At 39.1% G+C, this 22,705-nt stretch overlaps 1 protein-coding gene across 1 annotated transcript in view; it reads right to left on the reverse strand.

Annotated features, from left to right (window-relative positions):
• LOC149266125 (antitermination NusB domain-containing protein) overlaps positions 1 to 3,283 on the reverse strand; it is a 212,914-nt gene extending 209,631 nt beyond the window's left edge. Inside the window, 3 exon segments of the mRNA XM_089430045.1 lie at positions 2,650 to 2,726; positions 2,830 to 3,058; positions 3,061 to 3,283. Coding sequence (XP_089286171.1) covers positions 2,650 to 2,726; positions 2,830 to 3,058; positions 3,061 to 3,175 — 421 coding nt within the window. The 5' untranslated portion in view covers positions 3,176 to 3,283.
• Positions 3,284 to 22,705: the final 19,422 nt, after the last annotated feature.

The raw sequence follows: 22,705 nt of genomic DNA on the forward strand, positions 1-22,705 counted from the left end.
TTCACCATGAAGATGACACAATGCAGCAGATGATAGGCCTAGAGCAGCTCAACCAATTACCCAAAATACTGAAGCTTTCCTTCTATAACGCTCTTCCTCCTTTGCTGCTTCACTGATCATGTCAAGGCTGCCCATCTGGCAACTTGTGTAAGCTGAAAGGACTGAAGCATATCTTGGCAAACCTGATCTCTGGTTAGGGCACAAGATCTGAGAGCTACTGCACTCTAAACATACTCCACAGTCCACCTATTTACTGAGGATAGCCTTCACACTGATCTCCAATGATACGCTGCATTATAGGGTCTGGATGCAGCACTTAAAGAGGCCTCCAACTGCTGGCTATGGCCTGCGGCCTAGCCCAACAGTTGACTGTAACCTTGTCCCTTCACACAGTGACCCAATCAGCCTTTATGCAGCAGCCCCATAGCTCCTTCCTATTGGATACTTCTGCCCAGCATATCATACCCAAACAATACGGAAATGGCCATGCTGTCACCTACAGCAATGTGGCATTATCCCAGCGGCTAGGTGACTGTGTAAGGCCTCCTTCTGGACAGCAACCAGCTGTTAGTACTTCCGGTGACCATCCTCCTGTAGCTGCGGATCACCCTCTAGCTGTGAAACAGCATGTAAGGGATTCTTAGAACAGTCACCCTTAACTGCGGATTGAGGCCTCTAATGACAGTGTATTTAAGACACCTTAATACAGCGTATAAAGGCTTCTTTGAATCACCTTTCACTGCGGATGGAGGTCACCTCTTGACCTGAGGTTTAGGGCACTTTGGAACAGCAGATAGAAGCCTCTTCTTAGGCCTCCTTCACTGCCGTTAGGACAGTGGCTAGATGCTCCCTTTTGCTGCGGATTAAAGCCTCCCCTTTACTGCGTATACGTGCCTCCTTTCACTGCATATAAAACCCTCATTGACTGCGTCCTAGGGCACCCTTAAATGCTGCGGTTAGGAGCCTCCTTTAGCTGCAAATAGAACCCTACTTGACTGCGGCTTTGGACAGCGTATGAGAAGCATATAGAAGGCCTGTCCTTGCTGCATAGATAAACCCTCCTTGACTGCGGCTAGGTGTCTTCTTCCTCTGTGGCTATATGACTCCTTTAGGACAGCGTTTAGGGCACTTAAGGACAGCGGCTTAGGGTCTCTTCTAGACCTGCGTTTAGGGCACATTGACAGCGTTAGAACTTCTCCTTGCTGCGCTATAGAAGCCTCCTCCATTACTGCGTTAAGGTCCTTCGTTAAGGGCTAGGGCAGCGTATAGATCTTCTCCCAAGGACAGCGTATATGCCTTCTCTTCTAGGCCTCTCTTTCCACTAAAACCCAAACGAGTGGAGAGAGGGATCACAAGAGATGAGTGACCAAATGACTTGAAGGCCACCTCTATTTATGGTGCAACGTTGAGGTTGAGTGGGGGTAATTTGGTTGCTGGCCAACCTTGATGAATTGTCACATAACACAAATAAATTCATATCTCCATGAATATATGTCGGAATCGGATGATCTTTAGATCAATCCTACACCTCTCGACGAGAGGAATCCAAGAAAAATATCAGCTGCCTTAAATAAGTAGACCCACATGGAGTTTTGCCCTAGTTGCCAATTTTAACAAAAATGGTTCAAAACTCTATACAAAATCCATTGTACAATTAAGCTACTGTTGGTTAAGAACTGGAACAGAGAACATTATACTATGTCGAAGTCACTCGAGACTTGCAGCACCTAATGCACAGAAAACCATGTTAGCTACAGGAAGTGACCCTGCCATATTTTTAACCCCGGACATCTCCGCTGCATAGCACTCTAACTTGCCTCTAGACCACAGCCCAACTACCTCTTTCCTTAATTTAATTTGCTGTAACAATTTTACTGTAGTTTCTTATTGGTCCATGTGAAATGGCCCTAAGTTTCCATGGAAGCTACTTTAAGAGACCATTGAAATATGCAAAACATAGGGCTTCAGTCTTCGCATTCCCATTCATTTTGGAAGAAAACAATTTTAAATAAACACTGCAGAATATTTAAAATTAACGGAAGTTCCGAAACACCCTTCTAGCATTACTGTAGAAACTAATAGTTGCCAATGGAATCGTGGTAGTGGAACAGTAAAATGCCAGGGTACCCACCCAGGTTCAATTTCTCTAAAGGCACCAATAATAGTCGGGGACCAGGTGCAAGCCCTGGGTGACTTTGATGGCAGAGTAGCCTTGTAATGGCAACTTCATCCAAGCGAAAAGACTTGTGATTGATGGTTTGCACTTGGACAAGTGTGGTGCCTGACGTATTAGGGCCAGTTGTAATGTTTCTGGAGTTTAGGGGAAGCACTTAAAAAAGGCAAAAAGATATTTAATGGTTGAGCAGTACATAAACATTGTTGCACCTGGATCCCATGTAATACAAAACCCAGAGTATGTGGGTATGCCATTATGGTAGTGCTTAAATCCATCAGAGAGAAATGAGTGCAATTTCTGTGAAGTAACGAAACACAAACACAACAAGCACAAAACACTAAACATACAGGATAATCCTAAATTGAGCCTAAATCGTTCCTAGTGCCTATGATACAGGCTTTCGATTGGCAACAAGGACATTAGCCATGCCCAAGAAAAAATGTTTTGTTTACATAAGTTAATGAACATAATACCATTTTTCATATTCATTCGCCTCTCGAACAGTCTCAGAGGATCAGAGCCTTCCACACAAGCTTCGTACAGCACCACTCTGCCACGGAAAAACCACAAAAGCATACCAACATTCAGCACATGGACAACGACTGTCGTAATTTATTTAGAACAGCCTCCATAACTTAACCATCAAATCTCACAGTGCAAGTTCTCTCGCAGCTCGGGGACTCCGGAAACGGCCATTCTTGTCCAGCCTCTTACTGCCGACATTCGAACTCCGGTCCGCCTCAACACATGCGCCTGTGGCACCCTTGTAAATGTCTGAAGATTGTTCCAGTTGGACCACATTAGAAATGCATCTCGTTACAGTTAGCCGGTTTATTGCAGGAGCAAAGTTAGTTTTTCCCTTAATTCTTCCACCATTTTCAAACCAGAAAAATTTCTATGACAGCCATGAGCAATTCTAAAATGGAATTTATAAAACCCAACTCGAGGAGGAGATGAAGAATGCATTGGCGAACACAGATTCGTAAGAGACACTGCCATCGTTATAATGGAGTCCTTTTACGCAGAGCAGCTCTTCGGGAGAAGATGATAAGAATTTAAACCCAGTCCCACACACTAGATATTTCACAGTTTAGCAATTTGAAAACAAAAAGCAATCCAATTATCCTTTGATTATAGTATTTGGGCAACTAATTAAATTACAACAAGCTAGCTGGGCAGACTTAGTGCATTTGGAATTTCGAATTAGTTCATCCAGCCAATTCAAACTATTACTGTAAATGTCCACCATGTTATCGAGAAAGATGGTGGATGAGTGTGATTATTGTGTGTCTAGACTATTAGAGACAAAATAAATAATATTTTATGCGTAATTGAATTATTTATTTTAGACATAATATTCAATGTAATTACGTAATTGTTTTATTCATTGCACTTAGAGGGATCAACATTTAGTTAAGATGGATATAACTTAATATTACTTCTGTAGTTTATAGTGGATTTTCGAGCTTTTAAATATGTTTTATCAAGGACAAATGCTATAGCTCGTAAATTATGTTACGTTAATTTTATAGTTTAATTTTAATCATAAACAAATTTGTGTTTTTATTTTATTTTATTTTATTTTTCATCCATTTAAAATGTTTATGTTGATGTTATAATATTATTGTTATTTTGAGTTAGATAATACTGAATCAAAAATTTAAATCAGCTTAGATCTATTTTAATTTTGGATTTTTGAGAGCGAGTTAAGATAGATTTAGATTAGTTTTATTTCCCTCTTTAAACAAGTTATATTACCATGGGTTCTCATAAACGTGGAGTTCAAAAACTAACTTGATCAAGTTAAGTTTACCTTAACAACATAACAAAAATTAATAAAAATAATAATAATAACAACTTAGAATTTTTATTTTTATTATTTTATGAAGCTATTTTTAGTTTAACAATATTTTTATTTTATTTTGACTTAGTCAAAATGTTTATAGGACATTACATTACATTACAACATCTCTATTATGGCTAGAGAATGCCTTGATGCAATTAGTTTGTTTAATAGTTTTTATGTTTAATATTGTTGTGACTAGTTTTTTTTCCATTACTTTTTCAAAATTAAGAAACTTTGATTAAATAAATATTTTTCATATTTTATCAAGCTATATCAATTATTATAGTTATAATAATTCAATTAAAATCCTAATTTATATGGCCTTACCCCATCTATGTTTAAGTGTTACATGGATTTGGTACCATAAGGAATCTATGTAATGTTGATTTTCTTATAAGTTTCTATAACCTAGAATTTTATTTTAAAAACTTTAACAAATGATCTCATGGTGTTTTTGTTCATTTGAACTCTACAAAAATATGTTGAATGTGATTTTTTTAAGAGAGAATGTTGTCAACTAGGTGACGGTAGGAGGACCATCCACCCACTAGTAATGGAAGGTCAACATGGACCAATGACAATAAACAAGTAACCTTACTCATTAATGAATGCAAAAAAAAAAAATTAATCTTCTTCAATAATCATGCGTGGGATAATGTGGGATAATGTGGAGACAGACCAAGTTAAGTTTACTTTAACAACATAACAAAAATTAATAAAAATAATAATAATAACAACTTAGAATTTTTATTTTTATTATTTTATGAAGCTATTTTTATTTTAACAATTTTTTTATTTTATTTTGACTTAGTCAAAATGTTTATAGGACATTACATTACATTACAATACAACATGTCTACTATGGCTAGAGAAGTTTGTTTAATAGTTTTTATGTTTAATATTGTTGTGACTAGTTTTTTTCCATTACTTTTTCAGAATTAAGAAACTTTGATTAAATAAATATTTTTCATATTTTATCAAGCTATATCAATTATTGTAGTTATAATAATTCAATTAAAATCCTAATTTATATGGCCTTACCCCATCTATGTTTAAGCGTTACATGGATTTGGTATCATAAGGAATCTATGTAATGTTGATTTTCTTATAAGTTTCTATAACCTAGATTTTTATTTTAAAAACTTTAACAACTGATCTCATGGTGTTTTTGTTCATTTGAACTCTACAAAAATATGTTGAATGTGACTTTTTTAAGAGAGAATGTTGTCAACTAGGTGATGGTAGGAGGACCATCCACCCACTAGTAATGGAAGGTCAACATGGACCAACGACAATAAACAAGTAACCTTACTCATTGATGAATGCAATTTTTTTGTAAATCTTCTTCAATAATCATGTGTGGAATAATGTGGAGACAAACCCTGATTTCTAAAATTCTATTTTATAGCTATATTCAAAGTTAGGAACATCACAAACCTTGTGTGAATGAGAGCATAAATAACAAGAGCGTTGTACTTTTTAGTTAAGGCTTCTCCCTTATTATGTGTGGTTGTTTTAGTCATGGTATTTCTTAATCTAATTTTCACTTCCTCCCTAAAATTAGGTTTGGCTTTAACCCATTAAATGGAGCAACATTTGGTCTACATCCTACATGTTATGTTAATCTCTTCCATGTATAGGGGCAGCTTTGTCTTCTCTGAAAATTGCATCCTCCTTTGCCATCTAGTGGGTGATAATCTATTTCTTTGAAGATTACTAGTATGCCTCTTACAACATGTTGATTTTTCCTCAACACTTCATAACCAGGTTTATGTTTCAGAACTTGATCACAAACACACTAAAATTCCACAACACAAGCAGTTTGCAGAACATAAAATGTATAGAAATGAATCAATGTAGTACACAAGAGAGTTTTTCAACCCAAAACTTGTTATATTACAACTTTAATACAACAAACATAGGGCTCATGTACTAGGGATCATGGCCCTTACAGTTAGCCCTGATACAAGAACAACTAGGGCTTGAGATCAACAACTTATGACACTTAATCTACCCTTGAACAAAATATACTTGACTTGTTGAAAGAACATTCACACTAGCCTTGTCAATCCACATACCTTGAATACCTGATAGGTCCTTTGCCACCCCTTTTGTTGCTTCATAATTGCTTGCATCTTTAGCTGAACAAAACACCTTCTATCAATCCTCCTGCTACTCCAAAGAATTATTCTCTTCAAGTCTTTAACAATTGCCTTCTAGAAATGCTTTTCCACACCAAAAGTCACTGCACATAAGGTATTCAAAGATTTCCCTCCAACAATGACAAGACACCCTTATTTCATTGTACTTAGGGCTTCTTGCAACCCTCGCATAGTCTCTTAACACCTTATAAGATCACTGAACTAAGGAAAATAACTAGATGTCCTCATCCTCCACGTAGGATAGACTTCAACTACTCCACTTCAACAATTCTCTCCAACGATTCTTCCCTTTGTACTTCTCTTCAAGACAACTCCTTCACATCTGGCCTACTTCGCACCACTTTCCACACTTGAAGACATACTTCAACCCTCTCTAGATTCCTAAAACAAATCACATAATACAGGGATCATGTGACCCTAAATACAATTCAAATAAAAACCTCTTGTCACCTTCCTTAGGGTCTTGGCCCTCTCCAACAAGCTTAGAAATCAAGGGATATTATCACAACCTTTCGGATAGACTTGTAGGGAAGAACTTGGCTAATTGTACCTACACAAAAGAAGCCCTAATCTAGGGAAAAACCACATAAATAGACCTCCAAAACATGAGCAGAACATACCTACTTGAGGTCAGAAAATCACAAGATCAGTGTCCTCTTTCCTGGGCTAAACTCAACATTCCATTTCAAACATGAGACCAAAATTACTCCAATTTTCGTCCTTCTTAAGGTTTTGTGACTCCTTGAAGTATTCAAAACTATTCCTTGGACAAAAATCACATGAGATATGTGTTTACATGGATGGTCTCCAACGAACTAATCTTCACACCTTATAGTATTCCTTGGTAGTGTCTTTTCTCACAAAGGGTCGTGAAATATAACCAAGTCGACCTAAGTTAACATGTTTAAACATCATTTTCTTAAGAGATAAAATACTTTTCATTTGGTTTTCACCACATCATTGATGATCCATAAATTGCCGTGGATATTCCACTGGACAGTTCGTCACAACAAATTTGATAATATTATATTAAAAATCTAAGATTCTACACTATTACAGTTTTATAATTTCTAGATCTGTAAAATTAATTGTAATTAGTGCATGCATGTAAAAGTAAATCAAGCAGAAAAGTAGAGAACGACAAAATAAGCTCACAAACACATAATACACGATATATGCTCTTTGGGAAACCCTTTCGAGAGAAAACCCAGCTGGAAGGTGAGGTCGCTTCTCTCTCTTTCTCTTTCTGGAAATATGGTTGCAGATACAAAGAAGTAATGTTTGTGGCCCGTGGGCTGCTACAGTGCACAGATCCTCTCTTTGTGCTCTACCTCTTATCTCTCCTGGCTATCTTTTCTCAACTATGGAACAAAATGGTCTCAAAAGAATGGAATTCCTCTTCCTCCTAGAAGCCCGGTTATAACACCGCCCGATAACCTACTACTGGTTAAGTTTGACTACATCAACTCTTAACTAGAGTTACAAAATAGACTCTTTTAGATTCTTTTACATCACAAACACGGGGCTAGCACCTTTTCCATGAATAATGGGGACTTGCGCGGCATCCTCCCTAACTATAGTTGTGAAAACAGGAAGGTCAACTTTTGAGTGGCATAACTTTTTGCATACAGACTTTGATTGACGTGATTATTATGTCATTGGAAATATCTTTGTATGTAGAATAGCATGAAAATGTGCAATGCTTGGGCGGCAAAGTTTTACCCCCAAAAAACAATGTTTGATGCCTCAAAATAGTCCCAGAAGGTTTCGGACCCCGTTTTTCCAAATTGGATCTCGTCGGTAAAAATGGTCCCATGAGTTGATTCCTCCACTTTTTCCACTCCAAATGCATCGAGATGGATGAAAAACAATATAATGATCCAATTCGGATCATACCTCCCTATTTTTGGAGGCTTTTGGTCCCCACAAGATTTTATTGAATGAGGTGAGGAAATTTGTCCTCCACCTTCTCTCTCGTGTACCATCTAGCTTTTCCTGGAAGTTGTCCCTTCAACACAATTTGCCAAATGTCTTGTTTCCCTTGTCTTGTAGTTCTAGACCTCTTCTACAAAATTGTATCTTCTGTCAACTCTGTCTGAGCATTTGGGGCCAAATCCTCCACAGAATGTCGAACATGTTCCTCTTCATGATCTAGCATGGAAGGCTCATAGAGTTTCAAATTCTCTACATTTACAACTTAGTAAATGCACATATATGGTGGTAAACTAAGTCTATAGGAATTATCACCCACCTTTTTCGGTATCTCAAAGGAACCATACCTTAGAGCCTTGATTTTCTTACTAGGCCCATGCAGCCTCTCCTTGTTCAACTGTAGCAATACTTTGTCCCTCACCTTGAATGATTTCTCTATTATGTGATGATCATGTATGGCCTTATACTTCACCAGCAACTTCTGCAGTGTTTCCTGTATCTATAGATGGATCTGCCTGATCTTCTCTATAATTTTTTCAGCCCTCAAAGCATCACCTATAATGTCTTCCCTCACTCCTCCTTGCCACCCATATGCAATATCCAAAGGTGAAGGTGAAAAATATCCAAAACAAGTTTCAAATGGGGACTTTCCTTTAGAAGTGTGGACTACCCTATTATAAGAACGTTGTATATATACCAAATTTTTATCCCAGGTCTTTGGATGCTTCTAGTTGTAACCCCTCAGAAGTTGCACCAAGTCCTGTTAACTACTGATGTCTGCCCATCTGTCTGATGATGGAATGTTGTAGATCTCTTCAACTTTGTGTCCATCTTCTCCCACAATGTAGTCCAGAATGCACTGAGAAATCTTGTATCCTTGTCTGAAATGATACTCCTTGGTATCCCAAAGTGTACCCAAACATGTCCAAAGAACAATTTTGTTGCTTCTTGTCTGCTTGTGGACTTTTTACATGGCATCAAAACACACATCTTGTTGAACCTGTCAACTACCACGAATAGTTATTCATGTCCCTTCATGGTTGTCAGTAAAACTCCCACAAATTCCATGGAAATGATTTCCCAAAGATGAGTATGTATAGGTAAGGGATGATACAAATGGTGTTTCATGTTGTTAGGCTTGTTGGTACAACAAAGCATGCCTCCTCTTATGAACCTAGCTACTTTTTCTTGCATCTTGGGCCAATACATATGCCTTTGCAAGTTAGCCACGGTCTTCCCTACACCAAAGTGCCCTGCAACCTTGGAGGTGTGAGCCTCTATAATCAGCTACAAACGCTCACCTTTAGGAACACATAGCTTATCTCGCATGTAGAGTAACCCATCTTGGAGATGGTAGTAGAAGGTGTTGTCGTCATCGTGCACATGACTTTGAATCTACAACTGCTGATACACCTCCTTGAAGTCCTCATCTTCTAAATATGCCTCTATGTATGCATCATGGGTGAATGGCTCCATGTGCATAAGAGCCCCCAAAGCTATAATGTTTGATGTGGATTGCCTTGAAAGCATATCTACCAACTTATTTGTGTTTCCCTTCTTATACTTGATCATCAAATGAAATTGTTGTAAAAACACCTTCCACTTGTAATGCCTGGTCTATTGTAGCTTATTCTGGGCCTACAGGTACTGTAACGGATGGTGATCCATGTGGATTATTGTCTCCTTTCCCATGAGATAGTGCTTCCACTTCTTCACACATTGCACCATGGCATAAAGCTCCTTATCATAGGTAGGGTAGTTAAGAACTTCCCCATGAAATACTTCAGAATGGTAGCAAACAGGTCTGCCTCCTTGTATCAAGACAACTCCCATAGCATACCCACTCGCATTTGTCTCCACTTCAAAGGGACATTACAAGTTTGGTAATGCTAGAACTGGTGCTTCAATGATCTTCTTCTTTAACTCATCGAAAGCATTTTGTTGCCCTTTTCCCCACTAGAAACTATTTCCACTTATTGTTATGGCGTGGAGCAGGGTTGCTGCCGCTGAAAATGAGGTTATGATTTCCTCAAGTACTGTGTTGCTCCAATGAAACTCCTAATGTCAGTAACATTAGTAGGCACTGACCATTTCATGATGGCCTCCACCTTGGAAGGATCTATCTTCAATTCTCCTCCATCAATCACATATCCCAAATACACCAAGGACTACAGCATAAACTTGAACTTCTTGATATTTGATAGTAGTTGGTGCTTCCTCAATGTTTTCAGCACGTGTGTCAAATGTGAAATATGCTCCTCCTAGGTAGCATTATATACTAGTATATCATCCAAATAGAAAATAACAAATGAATCTATAAAAGGGCGCAATACATAATTCATTAATATCATAAATGTAGTTGGTGCATTGCATAGGCCAAATGGCATAACTAACCACTCATACAAACCTTGCCTGGTTTTGAAGGCAATCTTCCATGTATCTTCTTCTTTGACTCGAACCTACTGATATTTAGACTTCAAGTCCAACTTGGTGAAATACTTTGCTTGTTGTAACTGATCTAGCAGATCGTTTATCCTAGGCAGGGGGTATCTATTCTCGAGCGTGATTTTATTCAATGCCATGTAATCTATACACATCTACCAAGTCCCATCCTTCTTTGGCACAATGATGATGGGTGACCCACATGGTGATGTACTCGGTTAAATGACACCCTGTTTCAGCAACTGTTTCTTCACCTCACTTGCTTTTATAATAGACTGCATGTACAACCCAATATTTGGTAATGGGGAGTCTGGCAATAGCTAGATCTCGTGCTCCACTTCTCTCTTAGGGGGTAGCCCTTTAGGCTCTGGAACACGTCCTTGTATACATGTAAAAACTCCTCCAATTTTTGTTTTTGTTTCTTAGTACACCCATCTAGGGATGCCTTGCCTCCTATTGACTCCTCTATAGGTTGATTTTCTCTTAAAAACAATGAAACATACTTCTTACTGGAACTGATCAATTTCTTGGCTTGGTTGGCACTTATGAGTGAAATTTTCGAACTGCCTTTGGGTGCGTTGATGATGAATGATTTTCCATCCTTGATGAATCGGTACTAGTTATCTCTCCTCGTGAATATGGCATCACACATGTACATGTATGGACTCCCAAACACGATTCCACATACATTAAGGGGAACCACATCTAGATCTACTTCATCAATAAAATCAACATTGATATCAAATCTAATTTTACACTGTTTTGTTACCTTCAACTCTACATCCTTATGTACCCATCCCAGTGGATATGGGTTTGGATGATCATGAACTTCCAACCCCAACTTCTTGATTAGATCTGTTGCAATGAGATTTTCCAATGATCCTCACTCAAATAAAGCGTCAATCTTCGTCTTCTTGACCTATATCTTTACATGGAACAGTTTGGTCATTTCTTTCTCTTCCTGTTGCTGAAGGCTACTCAAATTCACCTCCTTCTGCACTGATGTACAGACGATTTTCTCATCCACGTCTGACCTGCTTTCAACTTGGTTGATCGAATCAGTGGCCATGAGATTCTTCTTCTTATTAAAATTCTTCTTGTTCTTCAGGTTTAGATTTGGATGCAACTTCCAGCACTTCTCCTATGTAAGGCCATCAACGTTGAAATGGTTGTAGTGATTGCTAGGATCTTTGCACTGGTGTGTTGTGGTTATCGTCCTTTTATCTTTTCCCCTTTTTTATTCTTCTTCCCATCCTTAGAAGTGTCTTGTTTCTCCTTTTGCTTCGATCCACTTGATTGCACCCTTTTTAGGCCTATGTTCTCCAGGTATTGTAGGATTTACAGGGTAGCTTCCTCAAATAGAACACCAAAGGACACCGCTCACAAAAAGATCACAGATCAATACACCAGTATTCTTGAAGTGGTTAAAACCCATAAAGAGGGAAACATTCCACAACCTGAGCCAACGCGGCCACTTCAGGAAATTTATTAATAAAATAAAGAAAATTTACATAAGCTTCTCTCATGAACGGCCACCCTACAAATGACCCTCCATGCTCTTTAAATAGATATCATGGACCAATCAGGTGTTAAGCCATGGATCAAGTGTCGGTAATACCGAGGAGAGAATGAACCATCGAATCACTTCATGTCTAGAACATATCATGATTGTTGGATTGTAAGTTACAAATGTACATGGTAAAGAGACACACTTTACCTAACTCTACACTAGACCAAGTTATACTTAATTTTTTCCTATGTGTCGGAATATCCTACAACCCCCCCTTAAGAACAACTTGGGATAGGATTGAAGGATGTACAAATATGACACAATAGGAGAAGGAAAGAGGCATTAAAGCCTATCCCCCCTTAGTGACAACTTCCTAAACTCCAACCATAAATCGAAGTTTAGTAAACTTCGCCTCTATGAGAGCCTTTGTAAAGATATCTGCAACTTAATCATCAATTGAACAATATTGCACTTCAAGAGCATGGTCATGAATGAGCTTTCTGATGAAGTGCATGTGTAGTTCAATGTGTTTTTTGCGCTGATGTTGGACTGAATCTTTGCATAGTTGAATGGCACTTTGATTATCACACCAAAGTGTAGTCGAATGTTGTTGTTGAAAACCAAACTCTGACAGGATCTGACAAAGCCACAGGGCTTCCTTACTAGCTTCTACGGCGCCACAATACTCTGCTTCTATTGAAGAAAGAGAAATGGAATTTTTTTCTTACAAGCCCATGTAATAGGTCCAAAACCAAGAGTGAAGACATAACTTGCAGTAGACTTCTGATCATCAGGGTCACCAGCCCAATCAAAATTAGTGAAACCAACCAATAGAGAAGATGCTTCTGCACTATGATGAATCCCAAACTAAACTGTACCTTGAACATAACGAAGTATTCTTTTAGCTGCTTTCCAATGACTTTCATGTGGGTTTTGCATAAACCGAGCAATAAGGCCAACAACAAAGGAAAGGTCGGGATGGGTATGGGTCAAATACAAAAGTTTTCCTACAAGTTGACGTATAAGGTAACATCAACTTTAGGGGAAGTACAAGTGATTGAAAGTTTGACTCCATACTGGAAGGGAGAAGGGGTTGGCTTACATTCTTCCATGTGAAAGTGGCGTAGAAGATCACATGCATACTTGGACTAGAAAGGGAAATACCTTCCTTGGTTTGCAAGACTTAAAGACCAAGAAAATAATGCAAGTGTCCTAAGTCTGTCATTTCAAACTTCTTTTTAAGGCTGGACTTCACATGGTTTATAAGGTTGGGATCACTACCAATAAGGATAAGATCATCAACATAAAGAACAAGAATGATAAGAGATTTACCCACTTTCTTGGTCTAGACAGTATTGTCAGAATGACACCTAGAAATGCCAGTATCTAAAAGAAAGCTATCCATTTTGGCATACCAAGCTTGAGGGGCTTGCTTGAGACCATAAAGGGATTTCTTAAGTCAACATACAAGGTTGGAGTCTATTTGTATATAGCCAGGAGGTTGTTCCATATAGATTTCTTCATGCAAGTCCCCATGCAAGAAGGCAGATTTAACATCCATCTGATGGAATTCCCATTTGAAAGAGGCAGCAAGGGAAAGAACAAGGCAGATAGAGTTCATTTTGGCAACAGGGCAGAAGGTTTCAGTATAGTCAATGCCTTCAACTTGTGAAAAACCCTTAGCAACAAGATGAACCTTATGTTTATCAACTTTTCCATCTAGTCCAAACTTGATTCTGTAAACCCATTTGCATCTAACAAGTTTTCGTCCCTTTGGAAGAGGAACAAGATCCCATGTATCATTTGCCAATAATGAATGATATTCTTCATTCATAGTTGTGTCCCAATCTAGATGGTTTAATGCTTTTGCAAAGGTGTCATGATCATAATTCCCTGAAGCTTGAGCCAGTAAATAAGAGGCTATATCGAACTGAGAACGTGTACATCGTTGATCTGTAGGGTCACCTGCAAGAGCACCTATTGCATCCCGAGTAGCACGAACCCATTTTGGAAGCTGAGGAGCTGAAGAAGAATCCAGAGAAGGTAGGGGAGGATTGTCATCCTCGTTGTCATCATCTAAAGAAGAAACATTTTCAGAAGTAGAAAGGATAGAGAGAGGTGGCACATTCGCCTAACTAGGCTTGTAGGTTGATATATTTTCAGCAAAATTTACATCTCTTCTAATGATAACATTTTTGGACTTAAGTGAAATAAGTCTATATCCTTTGACATCTTTAGAATATCCAACAAAAATACATTTTTCATTCTTAGGTTCTAGAGCTTTATGTTTCTCATATGGAATATGGGACCATGCTTCACTTCCAAAAATACGAAAGTGACTTGCATATGGTTTAATTGAGCTCCATGCTTCTTTTGGAGTGATATTCTTTAAAACCTTAGTAGGAGTGTGATTTACTATGTAATTTGCACAGTTAATTGCTTCTGCCCAAAAATTAAGACTAAGTCCTTTAGGTTGAAGCATACAATTAGCCATTTCCTTTAAGGTACGATTCTTCCTTTCACCTACACCATTTTGTTGTGGAGTATATGGAACAATATGTTGCATTTTAATTCCATGCTCAGTGCAAAAGTTGATGAAATTGTTGTTAACATATTTGTTGCCATTAGTAGATCTTAGCTTAAGAATTTGATGTCCAGATTGTTTCTCAACAAAGGCATTAAAGGCCAAGAAAATGTTAAATACTTCACTCTTGAGTTTTAAGAAGTATACCCAAGTGCATCTAGAGAAATCATCAATGAAAGTTAAAAAATACTTGTAGCCAGAGAATGAAACAACTGGAAGTGGACCACATAAATCACTATGCACAAGTTGTAAAGGGGTTGAGGCTTGCAAGAGGTGCGTTTTTCAAAACTATACCAATGATGTTTTCCGAGTACACATCCAGAACAAACACTATCATTGCAAGATACCATAGGAAGACCTGTCACCATATTTTTTTTACATAGATTTTGAAGGGAGCGATGATTAAATTGACCAAATCACTCATGCCAAACGTTTCTCACTTCATCATTATGAGCAACAAATACCTAGGGAAGAGTTGATGACCCAAAGTTTTTAAACTTATACAACCTTGTAGAATCATCAGGAATGCCAGTAACTAAAATATGTCTAGGATCTCTTAGGTCCTTAATTACAACATCATGAAGTGAGAATTCAATGATTTTACCTTCACCGGAATGAGTTATCTAATATATAGATAGAAGGTTGCAGGATAAGGTTGGAACACATAATACATCATTAAATTGACCATTGTCTATATGAATAGTTCCAATCCCTACAACATTAAGGGATCTATCATCACCAACATATATATTTTTGGTGTTATAATCATTTAAAGAAGAAAACATGGCTTTGTTTTTGGCCATGTGATAAGAAGCTCTAGAATCAATGAGCCACTCATGAGAATGAGAAGAAGAAGGTACATTTAGTGCATAACTAGACCGAGATGCTTGACAACCACACACAAAAAGTGTTATTCCTGAAGATGAAGTTGAAGTTGAAGAATGCTCCAAATGGATGTTATGCTTCTTCATTGTTGCTTCCAAGGCTTCCATCGTCTTAAAGCTTTTGGATTCTAAGTGGCCATCTCGATTACAAAACTTTCAATGTCTATCAGTCTTCTTCCCTTTGTTTTTTTTGCCTTATCATTTTGCTGAAATGATTTTTCATTTTGAGACTGAAATTGCTTAGGACCCTTGTTTGGTTTAGGACCATTCTTTTTAGGATACTGCTTCTTAAGATATTTTGAATTTGGTTGTTGTTGGGTAGTTAAGGCTTTCTTAGAAGAGTTTCCAAGATTAAGAAGACCAAGATGTAAGAGTTTTTGTTGTTCTCTTATTAAAGAATCACAAAAGGCATTAAAAGAGGGGGATTTGTAGTCTTGTCCTTGAGAAATAAATGCTTCTCTAATAGAATGGAAGGTGGAAACAAACACAGAGTAGGCTGGTCGCAATTTAGTAAGAATGGAATAGATAAGGCTACCATCTTCTTTCTTAACCCTAACACCTTCCAAGAGAAGTCTAAGGGTCTTGAACTTGGACAAAAAATATTCAATGGAAGAAAAAATATTGGAGTCCAACGTAAGCAACTCATTTTTGAGTTGATGGGCTCTAATCTCATTTTTAATTCCAAAAACTTTAGTAAGTTGTTTCATTGCTTCATTAGGGGTATCAAGTTCTACAATATGGAATCTAAGGTCTGGAGAAATTGACATCCCTATCAACCCACGTGCTTGATCTTGCCTATTTTCCCATTTGGTTGCATTATCTTCATCTTTAGGTTTATTTTCTTGGCCTGAGGCTATTCTATAAAGACCTTTACTTCTAAGTAAATCCACAATGTAGGACCACCATTGGAAGTAGTTGGTGCTGTCAAGAATAAATTGGCATGTAATTTCCATTTTAATAGAAATTGAAGTTGTAGATGCTGAAACTAAGTGTTCCAATGGAAATATCTCGAAAAATTAGGCTGATTAAAAAAAAACGGCTTCCGGATGAAGAATTTATGGCTTTTTGAAAAAAGTTGTTGAAGATTCCGACGGAGTGCGTGAATGTGCGGAAGTGAATGATAATATTATATTTAAAAACACCCCCACTCCCCCCTCCCCCTTACCAAACTTAATCTAATTAGCTCACTTAATAATAATAATAATAATTATGTAACTTTTATAAATAAGTGAAAGTCACTTTTACAATGGTACTTTATGAGCTACCCACTAAATTGTAACTTAAATAAAAGATAAAGAGACTTTAGAATTATAAGTGACTCACTTTTTATAATGGGTGAGAACACTTTTACATAAAATAACTTTAAAACATAAGCTACATGTGTTTTTGAAAAGTAACTCAACAAAAAGAAAGACTTGAACCCAAGATCTCTATTCTCATAAAACAATTATGGACCAAGTGAACTAGTTTAAAAGGTTAGTAATTTTTGAAAAAGAGAAAGGAGATTTTTTTTTAGTCATTGAAGCTTTGGGGTGTGTGCTTACTTGAAAAAGCTATTTTTTTGCCTACAAAACAAAAACAAAAAACCCAACATGGACATACAAAAAAAACAAACCTTATGGTTTGAAGTTAGTTTTACCCGGAAACTAAATTTTTTCCTGAATGTTTTTGATCTTCTGAGATCACAGTAAGGCGCGATGGAAAAGAGCATACGCATGAGAAAAATCCTTCCTTTTTGTTTCTGATTTTCCCAGATCGCACAGAGTTGCGGGGCAAAGAGCATACGCAAAAATGAAAGGTATAGATCCGGTAATAAAAAACAGAGAGATAAATAAATTGAAATAAACAGAGAGAAAATAACTAAAAACTGCAAATAAACATTGTATACCTCCAGATTTTAAAAAAAACATAGCTAGGGCTATCAGAAACCTTTTCGCGTGAAGCAAAAGGGGTTCCTCACTATAACATATGCTACTAACACAATAGAGCAGTCCTCTCGGCCCGAAAGCAGTCAGAAACAGTGGATTTGGGAAACGACAGTCGGATGCAGTTGTACCGGATTCGGATTTGGATCACCAACGGATGCAACCCTCAAATAGCTTTGATACCATGTAGGAATTTACAAGGTAACTTCCTCAGATAGAACACCAAAGGACACCGCTCACAAACAGATCACAGATCAATACACCAGTATTCTTGACGTGGTTAAAACCCTCAAAGAGGGAAACAGTCCACAGCTTGGGCCAACGCGGCCACTTCAGGTAATTTATTAATAAAAGAAAGAAAATTTACATAAGCTTCTCTCATAAATGGTCCCCCTACAAACGATCCTACATGCTCTTTAAATAGAGATCATGGACCAATCGGGTGTTAAGCCACGGATCAAGTGTGGGTAATACCAAGGAGAGAATGAACAGTCAGATCTCTTCATGTCTAGTACATATCGTGACCATCAGATTGTAAGTTACAAATGTACACAATAAAGAAACACACTTTACCTAACTCTACACTAGACCAAGTTATACTTAACTATTTCCTATGTGTTGGAATATCCTAACAGGTATTGTGCCTGTACACAACCCTCATCCACCATTTTGGGCTTAAACAACATCACTTTCTCACGCAAATGGTGGTGCAAACCCCCCAAATAATTGAGGAGTACATTTGGGTTCTTTGGAGAGATATCCAACATTATAGCCATCTTTTCTGAATTTTGTGGTGTACTCTTGCATGCTTTGGCCTGACTTTTGCCTGAAGTAATTCTACCGCATCCACTAGTCTTCCACATTGCCTATGGAATAAAACTGTGACTTAATGAGCATTTTGAAATCCTCCCACTTAGTCACTGGAGGTTCTCCCTCCAACCTCAGGGTTTCTGTGTGGTTTTCCCACCAAGTTAGTGCATGGCCCTCCAATTTCAGTCGCATGAATGAGATCTTCTGCCCTTCCTTGATTTGATGAACGCTGAAATAAACTTCCAGTTGATGTAACCAGTGGTTCAAGTTCAGAGCATCAATCTCATTATCGTATGGATTGATATTGACTTTTGCTTCCACTTTAAAAGAGGATTGGTTCATGACACTCGTACTGGATTGATCTTTTCTGGGTTCTTTCTTTAGTTGGTTATCTACATCTTCCCTATCTCCTGATCCCCCTTCTTATTTTTCCTCTGCATTCGAACCCTGTTCTTCTCGAAATAACCCCAACTTATTGCTTAAGGTCTCCATGAGGAGGTTGACATTACAATTTATATCTGTTACTTGTTGTTCGAACCGTGAAAAGCTCACCTCTGCGGGATCATGAGGTTCGTTTACAAATTCGTCGCCCATGATTAGGGTTTTATGATTTTCGGTCTCACCGATCTAGATCCCTACAATCTTCACAAAATACCCAAAGAAATCTGCTCTGATACAAAATGATAAACTACCATGGATATTCCACTGGAGATTCATCACAACAGATCTAATAATATTATATTAAAATTTTTAGTTTTATACTATTACAGTTTTATTTAATTTCTATATCTGTAAAATTAACTGTAATTAGTGCATGCATGTAAAAGTATAGAACAAAAAAATAAGCTCACACACACATAATACACAAGATATGCTCTCTTGGAAACCCTTTCGGGGAGAAAACCTAGCTGGAAGGTGAGGCTGATCCGCACTCTTTCTCTGTCTGGAAATATGGTTGTAGATACACAAAAGTAATGTCTGTGGCCCATGGGCTGCTACAGTACACATATCCTCTAAATGTGTTCTACCTCCTATCTCTCTTGGCTATCTTTGCTCAAATATGGAACAAAATGCTCTTGAAAGAATGGAACGCCTCTTCCTCCTAGTGGCCCGTTATAACATAGCCTGATAGCCTAAAAACATGTAGCTAGCCCCTTTTCCATGAATAATGGGGGCTGACGCGACATCCTCCTGAACTATAGGTGTGAAAACAGGAAGGTCAAATTTTGAGTGGCATAATTTTGCATACGGACTCCAATCAACGTGATTATTGCACCATTGGAAAGCTCTTTGTGTGTAGAATAACATGAAAAGGTGTAAAAACTGCAATCTGCGGGTGGAGATCTATGGTGTTGAGGAGAGATTATGAGGGTGAAGTGTATGCAGGGAAGGTTGGCGCGCCCACGACCTAACATGCGGTAGCCCTACCAGATGTACACCTGGGGCCTAGACGCAGACGTTGTTTGTATTCCATTGCAGTCTTGGCCGTAACCTACCTCGAAACCCCATTTACCCTCCCCTCCTATTTACCCCTGGCGACTTTGAACTTGTGAATGTGGTTTGCGGTATTGCGGTTTTAGGGTTTCGGTTCAACCTGTGTTGGTTACTCTAGTTCTCAATGGCAGTTGGCGTAAGCCTTTGAGAAACATGGAGGGAGACCTGATAGACTACTCTGAGGACCCCCTTGAAGGCATCTCCATCTTCGGCAGACCAGCTAATAGAGATGTGCACTTTCCGTTCAGCAGTGAGATCTCGAAGGTAATTACCCCTCTTCCGTCGCTTTCGAGATAGCCAGGCTCTGTGATCGATCTTCCGGAGCTACCTGTGACTTGGCCGTCTCTTTCCGTGCCTTCCCTGACACTGTCCTCCCATCTCACTGATCCCGACCCCTCCGCATATATACCAACGGTCGATTCCATTGGTCTAACCTCCCTCCATCTCCCTAAGGATATACATTACCCTCCTTGTTCCTCGCTCAATAAAGCCCTCCCTTCACACTCCTTCCCTCCCTTGGGTCAAGCACAACCATCTGGAAGCTACACTACTATTCCCCCCCCCCAGATGCCTACTCGGAATAGTTGCCTCCAAACCCTCGCCTTGAAGAGCACCCTGAGTAAGTGGAGACTGTGGAGACCCAGGGAAAGAAGCAAAGGTGTGTAAAGTCGAAGCCACAGGATGTTTTCATTGACTGGGAAGAGGATTTTCAATGGCAAGACACTTTGGACATGGCAACGACAGTCCTGGTAAGCAGAGTCAGAGGAAGGACCTATTCCGTAGCTAGACTGAAGCAATGGGTAGCCGAAATATGGGGCCATCATTTGGCAGATCTACCTATTGTACAAACTTTTGTTCGAGGTTGGTTTGCCCTTAGATTACTCAAGATGACCACACAAATTGGGTTTTGTCATCCTACTGGCACATCGAACAAGCTCCTATCATGCTAAGGAGATGAAGCCCGCTCTTCGATCCTGAGAGAGAACAGCTCGTGGTAGGGCCAATCTGGGTTAGGCTACCCTGTCTGCCCTTGCATTTCTAGACCAAGGAAATCTTCAAAAGAATTGGCAAAACCTTAGGAACTTACCTGGATTATGATAGATCCTACCTTTCCACTAGTGTCATGGTCTATGCGATACTGTTAGTGCACCTTGATATAAGAGAAGGCTTATAAGAAAAAGCTACCCTTCATTGGAGGAACTATGATCGGACGTAGATCTTGGACTATGAAGGGTTTCCCTTCCACTACAAACGATGTTATAAAGTCAGACATCTCTACAAGGACTACCCTCTCCTTGCAAAAAATAAATCTGGGTCCAGAGGGAAGGCCACAACTGCCGAGGGAACACAAACACAGAAGGAATAATAGGATGAAGCCAACATGAACATCACTGAGCTGGATGAATCCAGGCCTAACTTAGAGATGACAAAGAAGTGAGGGACTGCACCCCTTCGGCCACCTTCACCACCACTAACCAGGTCCAAGGCAGCCATTGGCGGAGCGCTCTCCTCGGGTATGTCTTGTTCTCCCTTACTCTCTACTTCCATTAAATTTTCATCGGCTCTATCATCTAGTCCACTAAAATATGGGGCTATCTCTATTTCTACCCCTTGGACAACCCATAGGATTAGTCCCCTCATCTCTCAATTGGATCCCCAACCCGTTTTTGAGCCTTCGTTCTTTCCCCTAGCACAAGAGATCTCCATCCTTGGGACTACCCCTGAACTTCATCGCTACCATCTCTGCTCCCACACCCGAGCAACTATGATGGATGCCATTAGCCTATGCAGCTCTCCATTCCCCTCTGTCCTAAAGCCCACTTGGGGTAGATCGTCCTCTATGAACAGAGCAAAACAAGAGGCGGGGTTAGAGGTGGTTTATGGGAAACAAATTTCACCAGATAAGGTCCTTAGAGCATAGAGCCCTCCTCTAGTGTTCCCCCCATGAAGGCCATCTCTTTCAATTGAAGAGGGATAGCTAGTCCCGACAAAAAACTAGCGCTGAGGAGACTCCTTCAAAAGGAGCCTGTTGATTTAGTTCTTCTTTAGGAAACCTTGGGTACAACATCCATCATAACACCTCTTCTGGAGTCCATGCTCCCTGGTTGGCATTTCTATGCCTTGGAAGTAAATGGTTGATCAGGAGGCATAGCCCTAGGCTACAACCCTCGCTCTATTAAACTGTCGGGAGCCTGGGGAGGCATAGGGTTCTTAGGGGTTAACATATACACAACACAACTGGGATCAGAGATTAGAGTGTTGAACATCTATGGACCCTGCCACCATAGAGAGATCTTCTGGGAAAGGCTGTTGGGAACCAACATTATACAGGCAGACAATCTTATCATAGGGGGAGATCTTAATTTTTCCCTAGGTTTCTCGGAATCCTAGGGTCTTCAGGCATAGGCCAATCCCCTAACGAGATTTTTTGAGCAGATCCTTGACTCTAATGAGCTCATTGATATTCCAGTGGCAAAACTAACCCCAACTTGGAGCAACAAACGAATTGGGGAGGCCAGTCTTGCAAGGAGACTTGATTGTTTCCTCATCAAGGAACACCTATTGGAGCAAGTGTACACTTATCGCCAATGGGTGGGATCCGGGGGGCTCTCAGATCATTTACCTATTCATCTGGAAATCTAGGGCACCATCAACAAACCTAGAGCCCCCTTCAAATTCAACTCCTCATGGTTGAATGATATCTCTTACACTAGTCTTGTGACAAACTTTTGGAAGACCCACCCTCCGGATAGGAACAGACACATCACTGAAGGATTCGTGGCCAACCTGAAGGAATTAAAGAAAATTTCCAAGATCTAGGCTCACAATAAGAGATGTGAAGAAGAACACCGGGTGATTGAAATTGAGAATGAGATAGCCATCCTTGAGGAAAATAGCAAAGGCACCTTCCTTTCGCCCAAGCTCAGGAACAAGCTTATG

This window comes from Pinus tabuliformis, chromosome 6 (assembly GCF_031772625.1).
Source record: "Pinus tabuliformis cultivar Carrire ecotype Pingquan chromosome 6, CPIR1, whole genome shotgun sequence".
In the NCBI taxonomy this organism is placed as follows: domain Eukaryota; kingdom Viridiplantae; phylum Streptophyta; class Pinopsida; order Pinales; family Pinaceae; genus Pinus; species Pinus tabuliformis.